The sequence below is a fragment of the Ascidiella aspersa genome, chromosome 3 (assembly GCF_963924565.1).
Source record: "Ascidiella aspersa chromosome 3, kaAscAspe10.2, whole genome shotgun sequence".
Taxonomy (NCBI): domain Eukaryota; kingdom Metazoa; phylum Chordata; class Ascidiacea; order Phlebobranchia; family Ascidiidae; genus Ascidiella; species Ascidiella aspersa.
The window spans coordinates 17,632,824-17,651,145 of NC_139449.1; the positions used below are offsets into that span (position 1 = coordinate 17,632,824).

The 18,322-nt window shown below is 36.7% G+C and overlaps 1 protein-coding gene across 6 annotated transcripts in view; it reads right to left on the bottom strand.

The window, feature by feature from the left end:
• LOC146160485 (protein scribble homolog) overlaps nucleotides 1–18,322 on the bottom strand; it is a 49,319-nt gene that overhangs the window by 28,459 nt on the left and 2,538 nt on the right. For all 6 annotated transcript variants that reach the window (XM_083384450.1, XM_083384453.1, XM_083384452.1 and 3 more), the window contains exons 7-21: nucleotides 17,721–17,865; nucleotides 16,720–16,922; nucleotides 15,913–16,072; nucleotides 15,530–15,649; nucleotides 13,291–13,412; nucleotides 12,892–13,006; nucleotides 11,551–11,694; nucleotides 10,674–10,750; nucleotides 5,416–5,590; nucleotides 4,948–4,997; nucleotides 4,397–4,564; nucleotides 3,369–3,476; nucleotides 2,379–2,561; nucleotides 733–906; nucleotides 466–557 (exon numbers count right to left, since the gene is read on the bottom strand). In XM_083384450.1, the coding sequence (XP_083240576.1) occupies nucleotides 466–557; nucleotides 733–906; nucleotides 2,379–2,561; nucleotides 3,369–3,476; nucleotides 4,397–4,564; nucleotides 4,948–4,997; nucleotides 5,416–5,590; nucleotides 10,674–10,750; nucleotides 11,551–11,694; nucleotides 12,892–13,006; nucleotides 13,291–13,412; nucleotides 15,530–15,649; nucleotides 15,913–16,072; nucleotides 16,720–16,922; nucleotides 17,721–17,865 (2,036 nt within the window). The remainder of the gene's footprint in view (nucleotides 1–465; nucleotides 558–732; nucleotides 907–2,378; nucleotides 2,562–3,368; nucleotides 3,477–4,396; nucleotides 4,565–4,947; nucleotides 4,998–5,415; nucleotides 5,591–10,673; nucleotides 10,751–11,550; nucleotides 11,695–12,891; nucleotides 13,007–13,290; nucleotides 13,413–15,529; nucleotides 15,650–15,912; nucleotides 16,073–16,719; nucleotides 16,923–17,720; nucleotides 17,866–18,322) is intronic.

The following is an 18,322-nucleotide window of genomic DNA, read 5'->3' on the forward strand; positions in this document are numbered from 1 at the left end:
AAAATACAGTCTGTGCCATATCGACTTGCTTTGTTACCGCTGTTTCGTTTGTTAAACGACAGCGCGTCTATAGTTTGCTCTTTCAAAATGATATTTTCCAAAACATTGACAGCGTAAACCTTTATCCAATTTTTGGACTACACTACGTTATTTAATTTTTATGTTTTTATCATATATAAATTGCGGCTTAAAATTTTGTCAGATTGACCTAACACGGCTTGTATAAATTCACCCGATAAACAAAAACGATTAATGTGATTTCAGTTGGCGAGGTTTTCAGCTGTCTTTGATGTTTTTATTCTAAGACTAAACTGCTTTCTTTTGCAAAACCAATCAGCTTTATACATTTGTTTCAGGGGATATGTTTTGCCTTTAAAAGCAATTAGATTAATATATCTTACAAATTTAATATATGCATTTCACATTATCACTGATAGTAAAACAAAATGAAGTGTTGAAATTTACCTGTAGAGCACGAGCGCAATGTCGGGACTGATTTGTTTGAGTAACCTCACTGCGTCGTCATGGGAGGCCGTGGTCATGTCGATACCGTTAATCTGTGAAATCACCAAATTGTAAACTAAGTGGTTGGCAAATAAGAATATTGTTTTAGATTGTCAAATAAAAGCTTAAATCAAGTTTGAACTTTATTTTCTACTTAAAGGATATACGAAACACCGTTGCAAACTTTTTATCGACAAAGCTAGGCCTGCGTTATTATTCAGCGCTCACCGATAAAACCTTGTCCCCATATTGCATCTTGCCATCCACATCCGCCTGACCACCCTCCACCACTTTCGACACAAAGATGCCGGCGTCGTTAGGACGGAACGGAGTCGAACCTGTTCCTCCGGCGATCGAGAAACCGAGACCATTCATTGTGCGACGTAAGGTGGCGGTATAGGTCTAATGCCAAGAGAAAAAAACGAATATTAATAAACCTAAACTTACTTTTTTTAGAAAAATCAATATCATTTATTTAGCCAGAATCTCAGCTCTTTAACCTCACACAAAACACTGAGACTGAGTTTGAAGAAGGTTTCATCACAGGAGCTTCCCTAGTGGATCTGTCGGCAGCATTTTATACCGTAAACCGTCGACTGCTTCTGAGAAAACCGCTCAAAATGACAAAAGATCAGAGCCTATACTATAACCAATATGTTAAAAGCCATGTTAAGCAACCGACGTTTTTGTGTTTTCATTTCTGCGGCAAGCGAAGCAGGTGGCAAAGACAAAAGACCGGTCTGACAAGAAAGATTAATCTATGAAGACGACTTGTGTACTACTACACAAAATAAAGATTTTTGGAGCTTCTAGAAAGTTCTCAATGGCGCCGTTGAAGAGATCTCGGTATATTATGCAGAGAACTACTTTAGGGCAAACACATCAAAAACTCCAGTATGTGCTGCTGAATCGTTATAGATATATAGTTCATTGTCCTCAGGCGCCCGCTGCGAAACCACTTAGTGTGTGATCTTACACTTTAGTTGAAAAAAACAAAGACAGCGAAATATGTGTGCTTTTGAAAGATCCAGAATTCCACTGTTAATTATTATCAGCGGAGTTTCAAAAAATCCATTCACGGACCTACGATTAATTACGAGCTCGCTGTTCACCATTTGATATACAAAACGAGAATCTTTTTTCCTGGGTGTTATTATGCTACGCCTACGATTATCGCAACTTTAGCACCGCAGCTGTGGAAAACATAATTGACAATGTATCCGAAACGCGCATCAAATCCGAAACGCGCATGTAATCCGAAACGCGCATCAAAGCATTTTTGAGAAATCTGCTTCAGTTAATGATGCCGCTGTTATACCAACACCGGATATCAACGCATGCAACCAACAGCCATAAACTGAGCCAACTCGACGTTTTTAGCCAGAAAAGAAAGAATGCTTGATTTATCGCTGTGAAATGCGTATACAGTCCTTTTTTATTTAGTGTAAATAAACTCCAGCTTCATTGCAAAATTCTATGGGTCGGGTTAAGGAATGAAGTTGGAGGTACAGTTTTACACAATAGGAATCTTATTCTAGCCGTTTAATTCTTATTCAGGTATAGGTCTTATTCCGAATTCAAGTTTTGGCAAATTTGGGCGTTTTTCCAAATTAAAGTTTATATTATTTTAATTTCGTTCCTATTGCTGGGGTACAGTTAGCCGTGGAATACAAAAGTTATAGACAAAACATCAATGTGTTGAATGAATGAAGCCTCTTTAAAGTGAGAGGTCTAAAACGTGTAAATTTTCATTAACCTAAGCTGAAATTAACATCACAACACTTACTTTAAAACAAGAGAAGCATTATTTTCGTTAGTTGGTCGATACGAAAACTCTCACTCTTTTCAGGCAACTGTCAATAAAAAAAACTTACCTCCCCTTGCACTTTTAGTTCAGGCTCGGGAGCAAAAGACACGGTTTGCTTCTTGCCGTCGATCACAATTGAGTCGTCCGGATGAATGTCGCCGTTCTCCTCTAGCTGGCCCTCCACCAAATCCTCCTCTTGTTCCGAGACCTCCTCTTCTTGGGAATCCACTTCCTCGTCGGGTGGGCCCACCTAAAATAAAGAACGGTTTATATACTGAGCTGTTTAAGGATGTATAATCCAAAACAGAGAAATTCAGTTTCAGCGCATGAGTATATTTATTTTATTATTCGTAATTTTAATTCAGAAAACATAGAAGTTGAGTTTTCGCGCATATGTTTATTTGCAATTTTTATTCAGAATACTTGTCTGATCACATCGTATAACAGTGAAGATAAAGACGCAGAAAATGATTTTTTTTAATTATCTGACGATCGGCAATGCGTGTTTTCCTACGTAACTAATAGCTCTGCTTTGTGTAACTATTAATAAGTATTGATATTTTTTGCTGCGTGATAGCTTCTGTTGAATATAAAGATGGTCAGTCCATAAGCTGCCAACATCCTTGAAAGTAAAAGGCCAGCCATCAACTAGTCACGACACTTTTATTAAAATATTATGTTTGCGTTATTTCAACTAGGACTTATTTTTGAATATAAAAACTATATATATATTTATTGTTTCTTTATTGTCAAACGTTACCTACGAGTCAGAAAGTGAAAGGATTTGGTCAACAATTTAATTAAATGAAAGACATTACGACTTTTTTTTTCTTTGAAATAATAAAGCAACGTATTTTGAGTAATTTTGAAATTGTGCATTTTTGTTTCAGCTTTCTATACACAAGCTAATATGTATTAACTCAGAAACCGTCCAGAAAATTATAAGATTATTTTTTGGCGGATAATATTAATGCTTAGACGAGGACATTAATATATATTGTTATAAGTCTCGAATGAAGCAGTACAAACAATATAAAAAAAACTTCTGTCAACTAACCTTTCTTCTTGACCATCGCTCAACAAGCAGAGGAACGGAATCCTCGCTGTTTTTTAGTGCCTCTACTGCCACCCCGTGTTCAACATCGGTCACGACAACGCTACCAACCTGTGAGCAAAGTGCGGGATGTAAGCACAACGGTGGTGGAAACTTGCAATGGCGACATTACGAAACAAAGTTGGGCTTGTGGATACGATCGCTTCTTCTACCAGTGTGTCCTAGTTTTATTCTAATTCTCACAAATTTTTTTTTACATATTTATCATATGTTTTCACATATTTAAAATATTTTAATATAGGTAGGTTTGTAAAGATTTTTTTACTCATTATATCCCTTTAAAAAAATCGCCTAATTAATTATATACAATTTACTACTATTTTAAACGTGGTTATATACATGTACGAGTGACTGGGTTAAAAATGTGAAGTACAGATTAAACATATTGATTGCTGACCAGTACAGATCGCAGATGAGAGCTTTAAGGCGGCAATACTGTACGACCAATCGCTCCTTGAGCATAGTCTGTTATTCCAGAATTTCGCCTAATCCGATTGAGGCCGACTAATTCCCGATTAGAGCGCAATTACGTCAAAAACAATCTCGGGCATTCGTCGGAACAAACCATGTCGGAACATGGCTGTGACATTCCGCTCTGTTAAAAAAAGTAGGCGCGGCAGATATGTAGTGACCGAAGTTTTGTGGCGGCAACACAGCACAACGACCGTTTGGCGGATGCGAACGTTTTCCGACACGAAGACCCGACGTTTTCGAGTAGTTGTATAGAATTGCCTCATAACGACATTTAAAAGTTGTTTGAAAATGCTTGGGTGTTAAATAAGAGACAAGAGTGACAGTGCACGTAGAGCCTGGTATTTCTAATAACATAGCATTTCTTTTGCGCATCGCGATTAAACATTATTAGACAAGGACACATAAAAACGCTCAAAAATATAGAAGTCCGGATGGCCGACACATTAATACCTCCTGATCATTTACAGGTAACCGCAGTTCGGTAAATTTCCACTTACCGCAAGAAGTTTGTCTCCGACTCGGACCCCTGCCAGATGCGCTGCCCCGTTTGGAGTGACGCGCGAAATAAAGATACCGTCGTCCTCTTCCACGAAAGGTGTTGATCCTTTGCCCCCAGCGATGCTCAGACCTAGACCTCCTCCCTCACGCTCAATTATAAGCTCGATCTTCGAATAATTGAAAATTGGCTTCGAGTAAGTACATGGCCGCAGGGACACGGATTTGTTGTAAAAAATAATTGTAGTCTTGATTAACAACATCAAGGCCGTAATCACGCTAAACGTTAGATATTTAGAATTTGATAATGTAAAGGTGGGGTTTAATCCAGTAAAACGTTCTCTAATGTAATTGGTCTTGTCTTTGCAAAGAAAGCTTATGGGGGGATTATGTACATTTCTTATAAATTCCCCTTTCTTGCTCAAAAACACTTTTTGAAAATTAACTTGGTAATTGCGTATACATGAAAGCTAAAATATCTAAGATAATTTAACGGATTTTACTGATTAATTAAGCATTTAAATTATATTATATTTCCAGTTATTAAACCTACTTGGTCAAGGAATAGTTCGGTTTCGGTGCCGTCTCCGTTTTCTCGTGGCTCTGAACATCAACGAAACATTATTAAACAGCATTATGAAACACTTACATTTTGAATAAAATAAAATTTAGTAACGGTGTGTATTATTGCTCGTTTAATGAAAGATGCCTACAAAGAAAACTAAAAAAACTATTTCAGCTTCAAGTGTTGTAAGTAAAATTAAGATTAATGATAATATGGTTTGTTTCAAAACAATAGTTTAATCGAAACAAAACCAAGATCTACAATAAAATATTTATAGCTTGGCGAGGAAAAGCGAACACATCATCTTAGTTAAATAAATTCCAATTACTAATCGTTTATTACAGCATTCTAAAAAAACAGGATTATTAACGAACTCCTATACAGCATTTTCAGTATTCGACGAGGACCGATACAACTTAGCATCGAGTTTTAAACTACTTAGTTTCAAGCCCGAACCTTTCATGGACTGATTCCGTAATAGCGCTACCACCGAGTCGGGCTTGGTGCTTTCGGTAATCTTCATGTCTCTCTTGTAGTGGGGCGTGTCCTTTCGATGCAAGCGATCCTCCCGGGGCTGTTCCTCCTTGTCCTCGTCAGAAGGCGCCTCGAATGTCACCTCCTTGTCGTCGAACTTTGCCCAAATCGTTGGAATGTGTTAGTAAGAGGTTACGACAAAGAAAATTACGAGAAGCAAGTGAAATCCAGGTAGAGACAAATCAGAGTTTAAGTCGGGTCAGAATTAAAGCATCAGATCATTATTCGAAATAAAATAGTAACTTTTATTGCAAGTCATTTACATTATTATTTTTTTCTTAATCAGCAATATGTCTCTCTGAAACGCCCACTTCTATACAGGTTTACTGCAAATAATATTGTAGAAGTTTTATCATACAGTATAGGAGACATATTCAAAAATTTGCAACTCATTACATAAGCCGTTTACAACATACACAAATAGCTTTCATGGTCATTTTTAAACTGATGGCAGCATACTTAGTAAAACTGAGGGAAGAATACTTAGTAAAACTGATGGCAGCATACTTAGTAACACTGGTGGCAGCATACTTAGTAAAACTGGTGGCAGCATACTTAGTAACACTGGTGGCAGCATACTTAGTAACACTGGTGGCAGCATACTTAGTAAAACTGGTGGCAGCATACTTAGTAAAACTGGTGGCAGCATACTTCGTAACACTGGTGGCAGCATACTTAGTAACACTGGTGGCAGCATACTTAGTAACACTGGTGGCAGCATACTTAGTAACACTGGTGGCAGCATACTTAGTAACACTGGTGGCAGCATACTTAGTAACACTGGTGGCAGCATACTTAGTAAAACTGGTGGCAGCATACTTAGTAAAACTGGTGGCAGCATACTTAGTAAAACTGGTGGCAGCATACTTAGTAAAACTGGTGGCAGAATACTTAGTAAAACTGATGGCAGCATACTTAGTAAATCTGATTGCAGCATACTTAGTAAAACTGATGGCAGAATACTTAGTAAAACTGATGGCAGCATACTTAGTAAATCTGATTGCAGCATACTTAGTAAAACTGATGGCAGCATACTTAGTAAAACTGAGGGAAGAATACTTAGTAAAACTGATGGCAGCATACTTAGTAACACTGGTGGCAGCATACTTAGTAAAACTGGTGGCAGCATACTTAGTAACACTGGTGGCAGCATACTTAGTAACACTGGTGGCAGCATACTTAGTAAAACTGGTCGCAGCATACTTCGTAACACTGGTCGCAGCATACTTAGTAACACTGGTGGCAGCATACTTAGTAACACTGGTGGCAGCATACTTAGTAACACTGGTGGCAGCATACTTAGTAACACTGGTGGCAGCATACTTAGTAACACTGGTGGCAGCATACTTAGTAACACTGGTGGCAGCATACTTAGTAACACTGGTGGCAGCATACTTAGTAACACTGGTGGCAGCATACTTAGTAACACTGGTGGCAGCATACTTAGTAAAACTGATGGCAGCATACTTAGTAACACTGATGGCAGCATACTTAGTAACACTGGTGGCAGCATACTTAGTAACACTGGTGGCAGCATACTTAGTAACACTGGTGGCAGCATCCTTAGTAACACTGGTGGCAGCATACTTAGTAAAACTGGTGGCAGCATACTTAGTAAAACTGGTGGCAGCATACTTAGTAAAACTGGTGGCAGCATACTTAGTAAAACTGATGGCAGCATACTCAGTAACACTGGTGGCAGAATACTTAGTAAAACTGGTGGCAGCATACTTAGTAAAACTGATGGCAGCATACTCAGTAACACTGGTGGCAGAATACTTAGTAAAACTGATTGCAGCATACTTAGTAAAACTGATGGCAGCATACTCAGTAACACTGGTGGCAACATACTCAGTAAAACTGGTGTCAGCATACTCAGTAAAACTGATGGCAGCATACTTAGTAAAACTGATTGCAGCATACTTAGTAACACTGATTGCAGCATACTTAGTAACACTGGTGGCATCATACTTAGTAACACTGGTGGCAGCATACTTAGTAACACTGGTGGCAGCATACTTAGTAACACTGGTGGCAGCATACTTAGTAAAGTGATGGCAGCATACTTAGTAAAACTGATGGCAGAATACTTAGTAACACTGGTGGCAGCATACTTAGTAACACTGGTGGCAGCATACTTAGTAAAACTGGTGGCAGCATACTTAGTAACACTGATGGCAGCATACTTAGTAACACTGGTGGCAGCATACTTAGTAACACTGGTGGCAGCATACTTAGTAACACTGGTGGCAGCATACTTAGTAAAACTGGTGGCAGAATACTTAGTAAAACTGATGGCAGCATACTTAGTAAATCTGATTGCAGCATACTTAGTAAAACTGATGGCAGCATACTTAGTAAATCTGATTGCAGCATACTTAGTAAAACTGATGGCAGCATACTCAGTAACACTGGTGGCAGAATACTTAGTAAAACTGATGGCAGCATACTTAGTAACACTGATGGCAGCATACTTAGTAACACTGGTGGCAGCATACTTAGTAACACTGGTGGCAGCATACTTAGTAACACTGGTGGCAGCATACTTAGTAACACTGGTGGCAGAATACTTAGTAAAACTGATGGCAGCATACTTAGTAAAACTGGTGGCAGCATACTTAGTAAAACTGGTGGCAGCATAGTTAGTAAAACTGGTGGCAGCATACTTAGTAAAACTGGTGGCAGCATACTCAGTAACACTGTTGGAAGCATACTCAGTAACACTGGTGGCAGCATACTCAGTAACACTGATGGCAGCATACTCAGTAAAACTGATGGCAGCATACTTAGTAACACAGATGGCAGCATACTTAGTAACACAGATGGCAGCATGCTTAGTAACACTGATGGCAGCATACTTAGTAACACAGATGGCAGCATGCTTAGTAACACAGATGGCAGCATGCTTAGTAACACTGATGGCAGCATACTTAGTAACACTGGTGGCAGCATACTTAGTAAAACTGATGGCAGCATACTTAGTAAAACTGATTGCAGCATATATACTTAGTAACACTGGTGGCAGCGTACTTAGTAACACTTATGGCAGCATACTCAGTAAAACTGGTGGCAGCATACTTAGTAAAACTGATGGAAGCATACTCAGTAACACTGGTGGCAGCCTACTTAGTAAGACTGATGGCAGCATACTTAGTAAAACTGATTGGCAGCATACTTAGTAAAACTGATTGCAGCATACTCAGTAACACTGGTGGCAACATACTCAGTAAACCTGGTGTCAGCATACTTAGCAAAACTGATGGCAGCATACTTAGTAAAACTGATTGCAGCATACTTAGTAACACTGATTGCAGCATACTTATTAACACTGGTGGCATCATACTTAGTAACACTGGTGGCAGCATACTTAGTAACACTGGTGGCAGCATACTTAGTAACACTGGTGGCAGCATACTTAGTAAGACTGATGGCAGCATACTTAGTAAAACTGATTGCAGCATACTTAGCAAAACTGATGGCAGCATACTCAGTAACACTGGTTGGCAACATACTCAGTAGAACTGGTGGCAGCATACTTAGCAAAACTGATGGCAGCATACTTAGTAAAACTGATTGCAGCATACTTAGTAACACTGATTGCAGCATACTTAGTTACACTGATGGCAGCATTCTTAGTAACACTAGTGGCATCATACTTAGTACACTGATAGTCGCACAAAACTTAGTAACTCTGGGACTAAATATATTTCTTTCTACTGATACAGCGTTTCTTATAGTATTTCTGTGTCTACCAACCTCAAAGGTTCGAAAAAAACAACTTTTCCACTGCTATTAATTTGAACTATAAATGTATATTTCGCTTTACTTTAGGTTGCGAGCAAAGGTTTAAGAACGTAGACCAGTATGTTTAACATAAACACTAAGAACCCAGTTTTCGACACACTATAGCTCTGCGAAAATATTTAAAATGCTCCTTTGACAATTGCATTTAGACATTAATTCGTTGAGTCCACTCAATGTTTGTCGAGGTGATCTGGTGAAACGTAAGGCAACGTAATAACCAAGCTAAGTGACGTGATATATTATCGCCCAAACAATTCGTTTGCGCAGTCGTTAATAACTTCTTAGCGGTCTCGAAAAGTTCGTCAAATAAACACCAGCAACCCGATCCTCTCAATTTTTCGAAGCGATTCGTTTGGGTTATTAAACATAAATCAGATAATAATGACAATCACGGTGTGTAATCACCTTCGATATTTGATTTTTCAAAGCAGACCTAGCATCTAAACACGTCGCACAAAGGCCGCACTAAAATTCTGATACTTGCATCGAGCAAATACATACAAAAGTAGATAACTTCGTGTGGATGTTTCTGTTTTGAACAAATCCTAATTAAAAACGTTGACTTTAAAATGCAATTCAAAAGCTATATTCGTATGGCGATTGGGCCGTTTTAAACATTCGGTAATCTTTGCTGATTTTCATTCTAACTTCATTTAAAGACAATGTAAGGAAATAATATTGAGCAATAACAGTCTCTGACACCAATCCTGAAAAGTTGTTGAGCTAAAGGCAGGTACAATACATTTGAGAAACAAACTATAGGGACTTTTTTTAGAGTAACATATTCAATAACTAATTACTCTGAAACATATGAAATACTTAACGATCGGTAAAAAATATAGGAAAAGATGGGTCCACAATAAACGCTCAAGGTGGCTGAGCACCGTTTATTTAAAAGAAAAATTATTGGTCAAGAAAGTTTAAGATTAGAGTTTCATGTGCAAGTCAACAACTAAAGGTAAACCGAAGAGACTCCGCAAAATGCTTATCACAAGTATTTTTGATAAAACTGTTGACGATTGTTATTAAAAGATTCATAGTTAAATCACATAAAATTAAATCAATCATTGAAATTTCATATTTTAAAGGATGGTGGGGTAAGTTCGACAGAAGTGCCATCGGATATCGAACCATTCATACGCGTTTCGAACAACAAAAGCTATCTAAAGGTTAACTGTTTCTATCGGATTTCGTTGCAATTTTAGACCTCCCAAAGGGGTTTTAACGACAAAATTGCATTAGCGTTGCGACAAGGCGGTTTTGGAACATAGGTTTCACGAGAGTTTATATGGTTAACAAAGAGAGAGAGATATTACTAGCAAATATTATTTTAAATTTTAGTTTTAGTTTTAAGGCCATAATCAAACGTATGTTACCTCATCTGCGCTGTGCTCGCTATCGAAAGCGGCTGGCTGCTCACTTGCGAGTAGAGCTGCTTTTTCCGACTCTCCATCTAAACAACAGTACGAATAACGAATTTGTACACATTTCACGAAAGCAAGAGGTTATTGCACGAATTAATTAGATACAACCTTATGACTTAGTTAGGTTAAAGTGAGCCAAATCTAGCGGCATTTTGGTGGGTAGGTAAACCACCTTTAGTACGCGTGATACAGATGAAGCAAAAGTTTACTTACTGTGTAGCAATCCTCAGGCCGCGCGTCATTTTAGAAGCTAAAATATAACTTGATAACCTACCTTTCGTTGAACTCTATCAGGACTTTTTATTAAACATAACAAATCTCGGAAAGAGTTGAATATGACATATCAATTTGAAATTGTTTAACGCGACGCGTGAATTCGTAAAAAAATCGTTTAAAGATGGAAATTCTTTAATAAAGGAAGTACAGTTTTTTTTAACTTGGGGTCGCAAGGGTTGTTTGCGGTTTGCGAAGTAAAATTTGCTAAAACAAAACAATAAAAAAAAAGTCAAGGAACACATACGTCTAAATGTTTTAACGTCATTTGGGCGTGTGAACCAATGATGTTTATGGCGTCACCATTACGTTTGTTTTAATTACATGACAAATCACAGATTTCAATCAGTATAGACTCGTTTAATTTGGGAGGAGGGGCTTGTAACTTAGGGACAACTCAATAGGGGGTCGCACAAGCAAAATGGTCGAAAACCACTAGTTTAGTAGTTAATGTGAAATTTCCACCCGGACGGTAAGCAATCAGGAGCGGTATCTGTAAGTAGGACTTGTATTTTTTCCAGTGTCTATCTATTCTATACCATCGAACGATACCCACCAGCTTCCTTGGGGTCAATCAACTGTGCTCTACGCTTCGGAACAGGGTTCTCCACTTGGGTTTTTTCCAAGAAGCTGTGGTCGTTTGTCTCCACTAATGGCTGTTGGTCTGCGTTCGTGTCGATGTCTTTATTGGCAGCTTCCACTGGAGAAACAAATATACGTATTCATCTGTTAACAATTGAAAAATGAGTGTACATACAAAACGACGTTGACTAAGGGAACACATAATAAGACCTTAAAAACATCTCTAAAACCATAGTATTAAGACCAACGACATAAAACAGTAAAATACGCAGTAATATCATAAAATCAAAATCGTCTAAATAAGACCTAAGTCTGTCGGAATAAGTCCTAAATTCATCGGAATAAGGCTTAAATTCATCGAAATAGGGCCTAAATTCATCGAAAAAGGGCCTAAATTTATCGGAATACGGCCTAAATTTATCGGAATAAGGCCTAAATTCATCGGAATAAGTCCTAAAATCATCGGAATACGGCCTAAATTTATCGGAAAAAGTCCTAAAATCATCGGAAAAAGGCCTAAACGGCCAAATTTCGCTGTTTAGGCACCGGATTTTTGGTCCTGTTTGGGGTTATTGGTGGGTAGTGGATGGGGTTAGAAAATTGGTTAGTGTTGAAAATATTAGGGGAGTTGGTGATGTACTTAGGGCTGGGGTTTGGAGTTAGTTAATGTGTTGTTTAGGCTTGATTCTGACCTTTCAGGTCTTATTCCGACGAATTTAGAACTTATTCCGATTTAGACGGTATTAATACCATAAGGTATTAGTTCTATTTTGGCCTTATTCCGAATTGTGTTTTATTCTGACGTTGGTGTTGTTTTTAACTCGGTCTTATGGCTGGAGTCCGTTTACTAAATTTCCTTAAAAAATCCACTCATAATTATTTATTACAATAAATGTGTCTTGCTTATTTTAAAACAGAATAGAGGATTTCTTTGCAGTAACAAGCCGAACGGCACTTGCGTTTGGGCGTATTTGTCATACTGAACGTGATCACGCTGGAAACAATGCTGTCAAAACAAAGGGTATTTATAATATAAGTAGGCTTTGGCGGTTGTTGGCTTGACATCGAAAACCATAAGCTGACAACAGGTAAGTGGGTTCCTTGTATAAAATTCTAGTCCATTATGCATTATTGAAGAACAACGCTGAACGTGATCACGTTTTGGCAAATACACAACCGTGGGTCGCAAACAGGCCACTGCCGGTTTTTCGACCTTCAGCTGCAAGTTTTACTTCAACCAACATTTTTCACACAATAGGCTAACGAAATTTTATGGGCAAACCAATTGCGTATGGGCAACCACAAATTGCCTCACCTTGAGCTGACTTGGCAGCCTCGGCAAGTTGCCGGTGCCGCTGTAGGACCTCGCTTTGCTGATGTTTCTTTAGTTCCTTGGGGTGAGGGGTCAGGTGGCGTTGCAACACTCCCTGCTGTTAATACAAAAGAGAAACGGAGATGAACAATAAAGTGATTAATGTCCAAAATTGTACATGTTTTTGTGTTATAACTATTTTTTATTGCAACAATAATAAGATACTTCGGGGAAAAAAAGGTAAACTGTCAGATATTTAAGTTGTATTTACCCAATGACAAACAGAGAGGTGACAACTTTTTTTTAATTTTAACAAAAACTGAATGATTTTTTTACGATTACAGAAACGGTAAAACAAACAAAATCAAAGGGGTGTGAATAAGGGCTAAAGTAAACAGTTACCCCCTCTGTGTCGATGTCGGGAAGTTGGTCCTCGTGGAAGGTGATTCGCTTCTGTTGCTGTTGCTGCCTTCCTATGCTGCTCAGGTCATCTTGGGTTGCCACGCTGCCGTTAAGCAAGTTTACTGCAAGAAAATAACGAGATAGGTAACCAGTTAAACTTGCATGTCGTTAAACTTTCCAAGTGCAGGTAAAACTTTAAAATGCTATGCCTTTCTCAACAAATGTCTTACTACATCTTACTAAAATGTTTGCAAAAAGTCAAAAGACCAATCTCACTTATTACATGTATAGAAAAAATTAGGAATAAAAATGAAAACATACAAATTATAAAAAACTAAAAATATAAAAGAAATCTTAGGAAAAAATATCTTATTTTAGAACACAGGAGTGCGTTAGTCGTTTAAATGAGGTCTAAATAAGTTTAAATTTAGGCTGAAAGTCACCATTTAAACGATTTTGGGGTTTTAAAAACAATAAAACTAAAGCCAATTATAAAGTTGTTATGGGCCACTGTTTGAAGAACCTTCTAAAGACAACCGAGAAAAAAAGAACTTAAATATTTTCTTTGGTTACGGAAAATACAATAATGAGATATTTTGTATTTCAAGGTTAGATACAATCCTTAAGGGTCGAAAGGCGGCTATGCGATTTGAAATGCAGTGCAATGCCTGACATGACACAGAAACGTTAACAATTTGGTTTAGAGACAGACCTTGGGCACTCCACGGGTGGACACCAGCCTTTTTTCAAACCCTTGCACAATTGTTTTAAAACTTGGGGCATTGTACTTCCTAGGGCAATTCTGCAGTCTTGCTGTCAGTTTAATTGCTCACACAACTACTAATGAAAAGTTACTAATCAAAAACGAGTTTAACAAACACGAATAGCTTTTCAAACCGTTAAAAATCCCAATCAGCGGGCAGATCACATTGAATTTGTTATTTCTGTTGGCTTTCGCCATCTGTCAGGTAAAAATAAATAAATTTAGGACAAAAAGTCGTTATGTCACATAATGACAAACGCACATGGTAGCGAGTTGTGAACCCTAAACGCTCGCAACACAAAGCAGAACAGGTACGTGGTGTCACATTCACAATTCCGCAGACAGCGGGTGACAATTTAATCGGGCTGAAATGTCGTAATCAAACACAATTTGGAGAAAAATCGAAATCCCAAAACAATACCAAATAATTTAATCTTTTGTTTCTTGTAAGCCCTAATTGCCATATAATAATGACGGCAAATATTAGTATTATCATATAAGTATCCATCTTTTCAGGTATTAAATTCAATTATACTTTGTCCAATGTAGAGAAAATACGACTGCAGTAAACATCCATCACCTTATGTTATTTTGCGAGGCCGCAATTCTTACACCTTGCCAGTTCCCACCCACCACAACGCGTGGGATACGCATGACTGGGCAGAGTAACACAGCTTCAAATTTACAGCCGGTTCTGCTTTTTCTCACTTACGAGCCAAGCAATTAACGGGCCTGACGGATTGTTTTGTGACTGGAATTTTACGAGGGTGCTTTCGCTTATTTAAGGGCAAATCGAAACCAAGTTGGGTCGAAATATCTTATTCACGCGCACCTTTTATGGACGTCATGTACTTTAGGGACAAATTAATTCTAACCTGTTGATTGAGTTGAACTTTATCCAATTCATTAACAAGTTTGGTATAAAAGGTAAAAAACAAATTGGAAGTTGTTGCCATTATACAACTCAGATTCAGTGATCTAATCATTTACAATTTTTAAATTATTACATAAACGGACACTTGCAACAACCATATTACACACTTGGAAATAAACAAGTTAATGATTAATTAATTATTACCCTTCTTTATTTGGCTAACATATTACGACAATAGTTGGAAATTTATAATTCAAAGATCTTATTTACTTAATTACTTGCTATGTCTTATAAACCAAAACCAAACGACTTAACCACCACATGTCTCTTTTTAAAACGGCAATTAAAATTATAAAAAAATGTTCGTTATAATATGCAATTAAAACGCTGTTGTAAAAATGCTTCTACAGACAATCAAATGTAAAATGAATTCGTGATTCAAATTATATGAATTCAGAGCTTGTTTATTACAACCAGAAATATTAAAATTATTAAACAAAACAAAAAAAATGTTTTATTCTTATAAATGTTTAATTAAAATTTCCATAGAAAATAAATTATTTTTATTATTCTAGGTATATTATAAGTGTGAAGAAATTTACCCATGCTGTGTGAGGGTTGCTGGGGCAAAAGGAAGCAAGTTAGGACTTCACCCATGGGACCCCGGTCTTCTGTTTGAAACTTGAGAAGGGATTGTGATTGATTTTCAGAAAGCCATAATGCTATAATAAACAACACAGTTCTACATATTTTACAGAACTGCTAGAATGTTTAAAAATATTAAGCAAAACTACCTATATATAATATATTATAGATGTGCCAGCAATTTACACAATACATATTTATGGTATTTTTGTGCATTTCAACAAAAGTGTTTCGAGGTTATATTATAGTCTAACAAAAAGCAGTTGCTTACATTACCAAATTTCTAGAAAGTTAAATTAGGTATAAATATAAGTTAAAACATTAACAGTTTGTGGTATACCCTTAAGCTTTAGTGATGCAAGTGAAATTGGAAGGTGGTCCAGTTTATTTCCGCTCACATCAAGTACTCTTAGGTTTTGAGCTTTTGCCAGTTCGCTTGGAATAGCGGTAAGGATGTTGTCACGAACTGAAAGAATGTTCAGCTGTTCGCAGTTGCCAAGCTACAAAATTTATTAAAGGTTTTCAGTAAAATAGATAGATGTAAAACAGCTTTATTAAAAATAACAAACGTTAAAAATAATTCCAAACCAGTACCATGCCAACCAAGTACTGCTCTTGATATTAAATGTTCATCAACTATGTTTGAATGTGCAAAAAACATAGTCATGGAAATCAAAAAACATTGATTTGTGTTATAAACTTTTGAACAGCAGTAGTACAGCAATGTGAAGTATCAACGTCAGACATTTTATGCAGATGTTAGAAGATAGATTTATATTTTAAGTAAAGGCATTGTTGTTGTATACTAAAAGTCTCTGCAAAATATGCATTTTGGTTAAACTTGCGCTCCGCAACCGGTGTGCCGCGAGACCATGCCATGTGTGCTATGACGTTCCCAGAGGTGTGTTACTTGCTTTTTTAAGAACACACCAACAAATTTATCTCATTTTTTTACATCTCATTGGCTTTAAATTAAGAACACAGCTATATATTGTTAAGAAAATAAATTACTTATAATTATCTAATCTACTATTTCGGCTCACTTAAAAACATTAGGACATCCTGTTAGGAAAATAGATAATAATTAAAGTCCAGTAAAAATATACAAGTACTGACAAAATTTTAACAATTAGGATCGAAAATTTACCTCAACCGGTAAGTACTCAAGTTGATTGCGGTCCACATTCAGAGTTGTCATTTTAAGCAGGTTGCCTATACTAGAGGGTAGCTCAGATAGATTGTTTTCTGTTAACATCATCTCAGTTATGTTTGAGCACTTGCCAATTGAAGGTGCCAACTTGGTCAGACGATTCTGGTCAGCTTTTAGGATAGACAACATTTTCAGGTTGCCTGTAAGCACACGGAAACACTTGGTTAGTCTGATTTACAATATTTTCCAGAATGTAAATACTACATCTTGTTTATTTAAAAATTACATTTCAGAAAAGTTGTTCTTCAGAAAATAGTAAATTAGAATATTTTGGAATTCACAGTTTTCTTTTTTGATTTATAATAAAAACTGGTATATTTAAAATGCAGGAAATTGTTTAAAAAAAATTAAACTAATGGAGAAATAAAAATGAAATGCCTAACTTATCATCATTAGTTATTAAAAAGACACACAGTTGTTGGGATTACAACAGTCATTGTTTAATCACAAATATATCCACAAGATAATGAATCAACCTATTGCAACCTGCGTCATTATGAAGGATAGCAACCAGGCTGTCACCCTATTGTAATATGTACAACAGTTCAGCAAAGTGCTGCTGCAAATACTACACAGGTTATACAGCAAAACACATAATCAGGAATTACCGGACATGTTTAAATACTAGAAGGGTAGAAGACATTTGTGACATAACCAACAAAATGAGCGCTTTTAACCATCTAACATAAGAGATGGCGACAATTTCATATAATATTCAAAATAGAAATTAAAAAAAAAACATATAAAATGCAAAATTAGAAATATCTACTTACACAATTTTGAAAAAAAAAATGCTGACACTATGTAATTGGATAAAAATTGCAACTACCGATTGCTTTCTTTAGAAATGTTTTAATATTTTGCCCTATATGTAAACAAAACTTGTTAATAAATAGAGGAAATAATTATTTGGATTTCAACAATTTAGAAATACCCACCTATTGATTCTGGAAGTACTTCGATAAAATTGTGCGACAACGTAAGGTCTGTGATGGAGCTCAGATTGCCAATACTCTCTGGTACTGTTTCAAGTTTGTTCTCACTGATGTCCAAACATACAAGGTTGTGCAGCTTTCCGATGCTCTAATTAAGTATAAGCCAATTTTAATGGTTATAAACTGTAATAATATATTGGATAATCCAATTTTAGCTTTATAGGAAAATTTAATAGACCGATAAAACTTTTTTCACAAAAACTGTAGTAAGCCTTAATAAATTGTTAATTTCAGTTTAGAATTTTGTTAATCTTAGTGTGGAATTGTATCGTCAACGGTAGTTTATTTCTATAAAAAATATGCAGCAGGCCGGTAAAATGAACTCTGCGGGTCAAATCCAGCCTGCAGGCCTTAGTTTAGTAAACCCTGGAGTAGACCTGGCAGTTACGACTACAACAGGAAGATGGTTATATGGGTCAGGTGATAAATATATGTATATACACAAAGTAAAACCACAAAAGATTACAAAGTAAATCATTATCATAACAAACTTGAGTTTCTCAAAAATAATGGTGCTTCTATAATATTGTTATGCCAGAAAGATA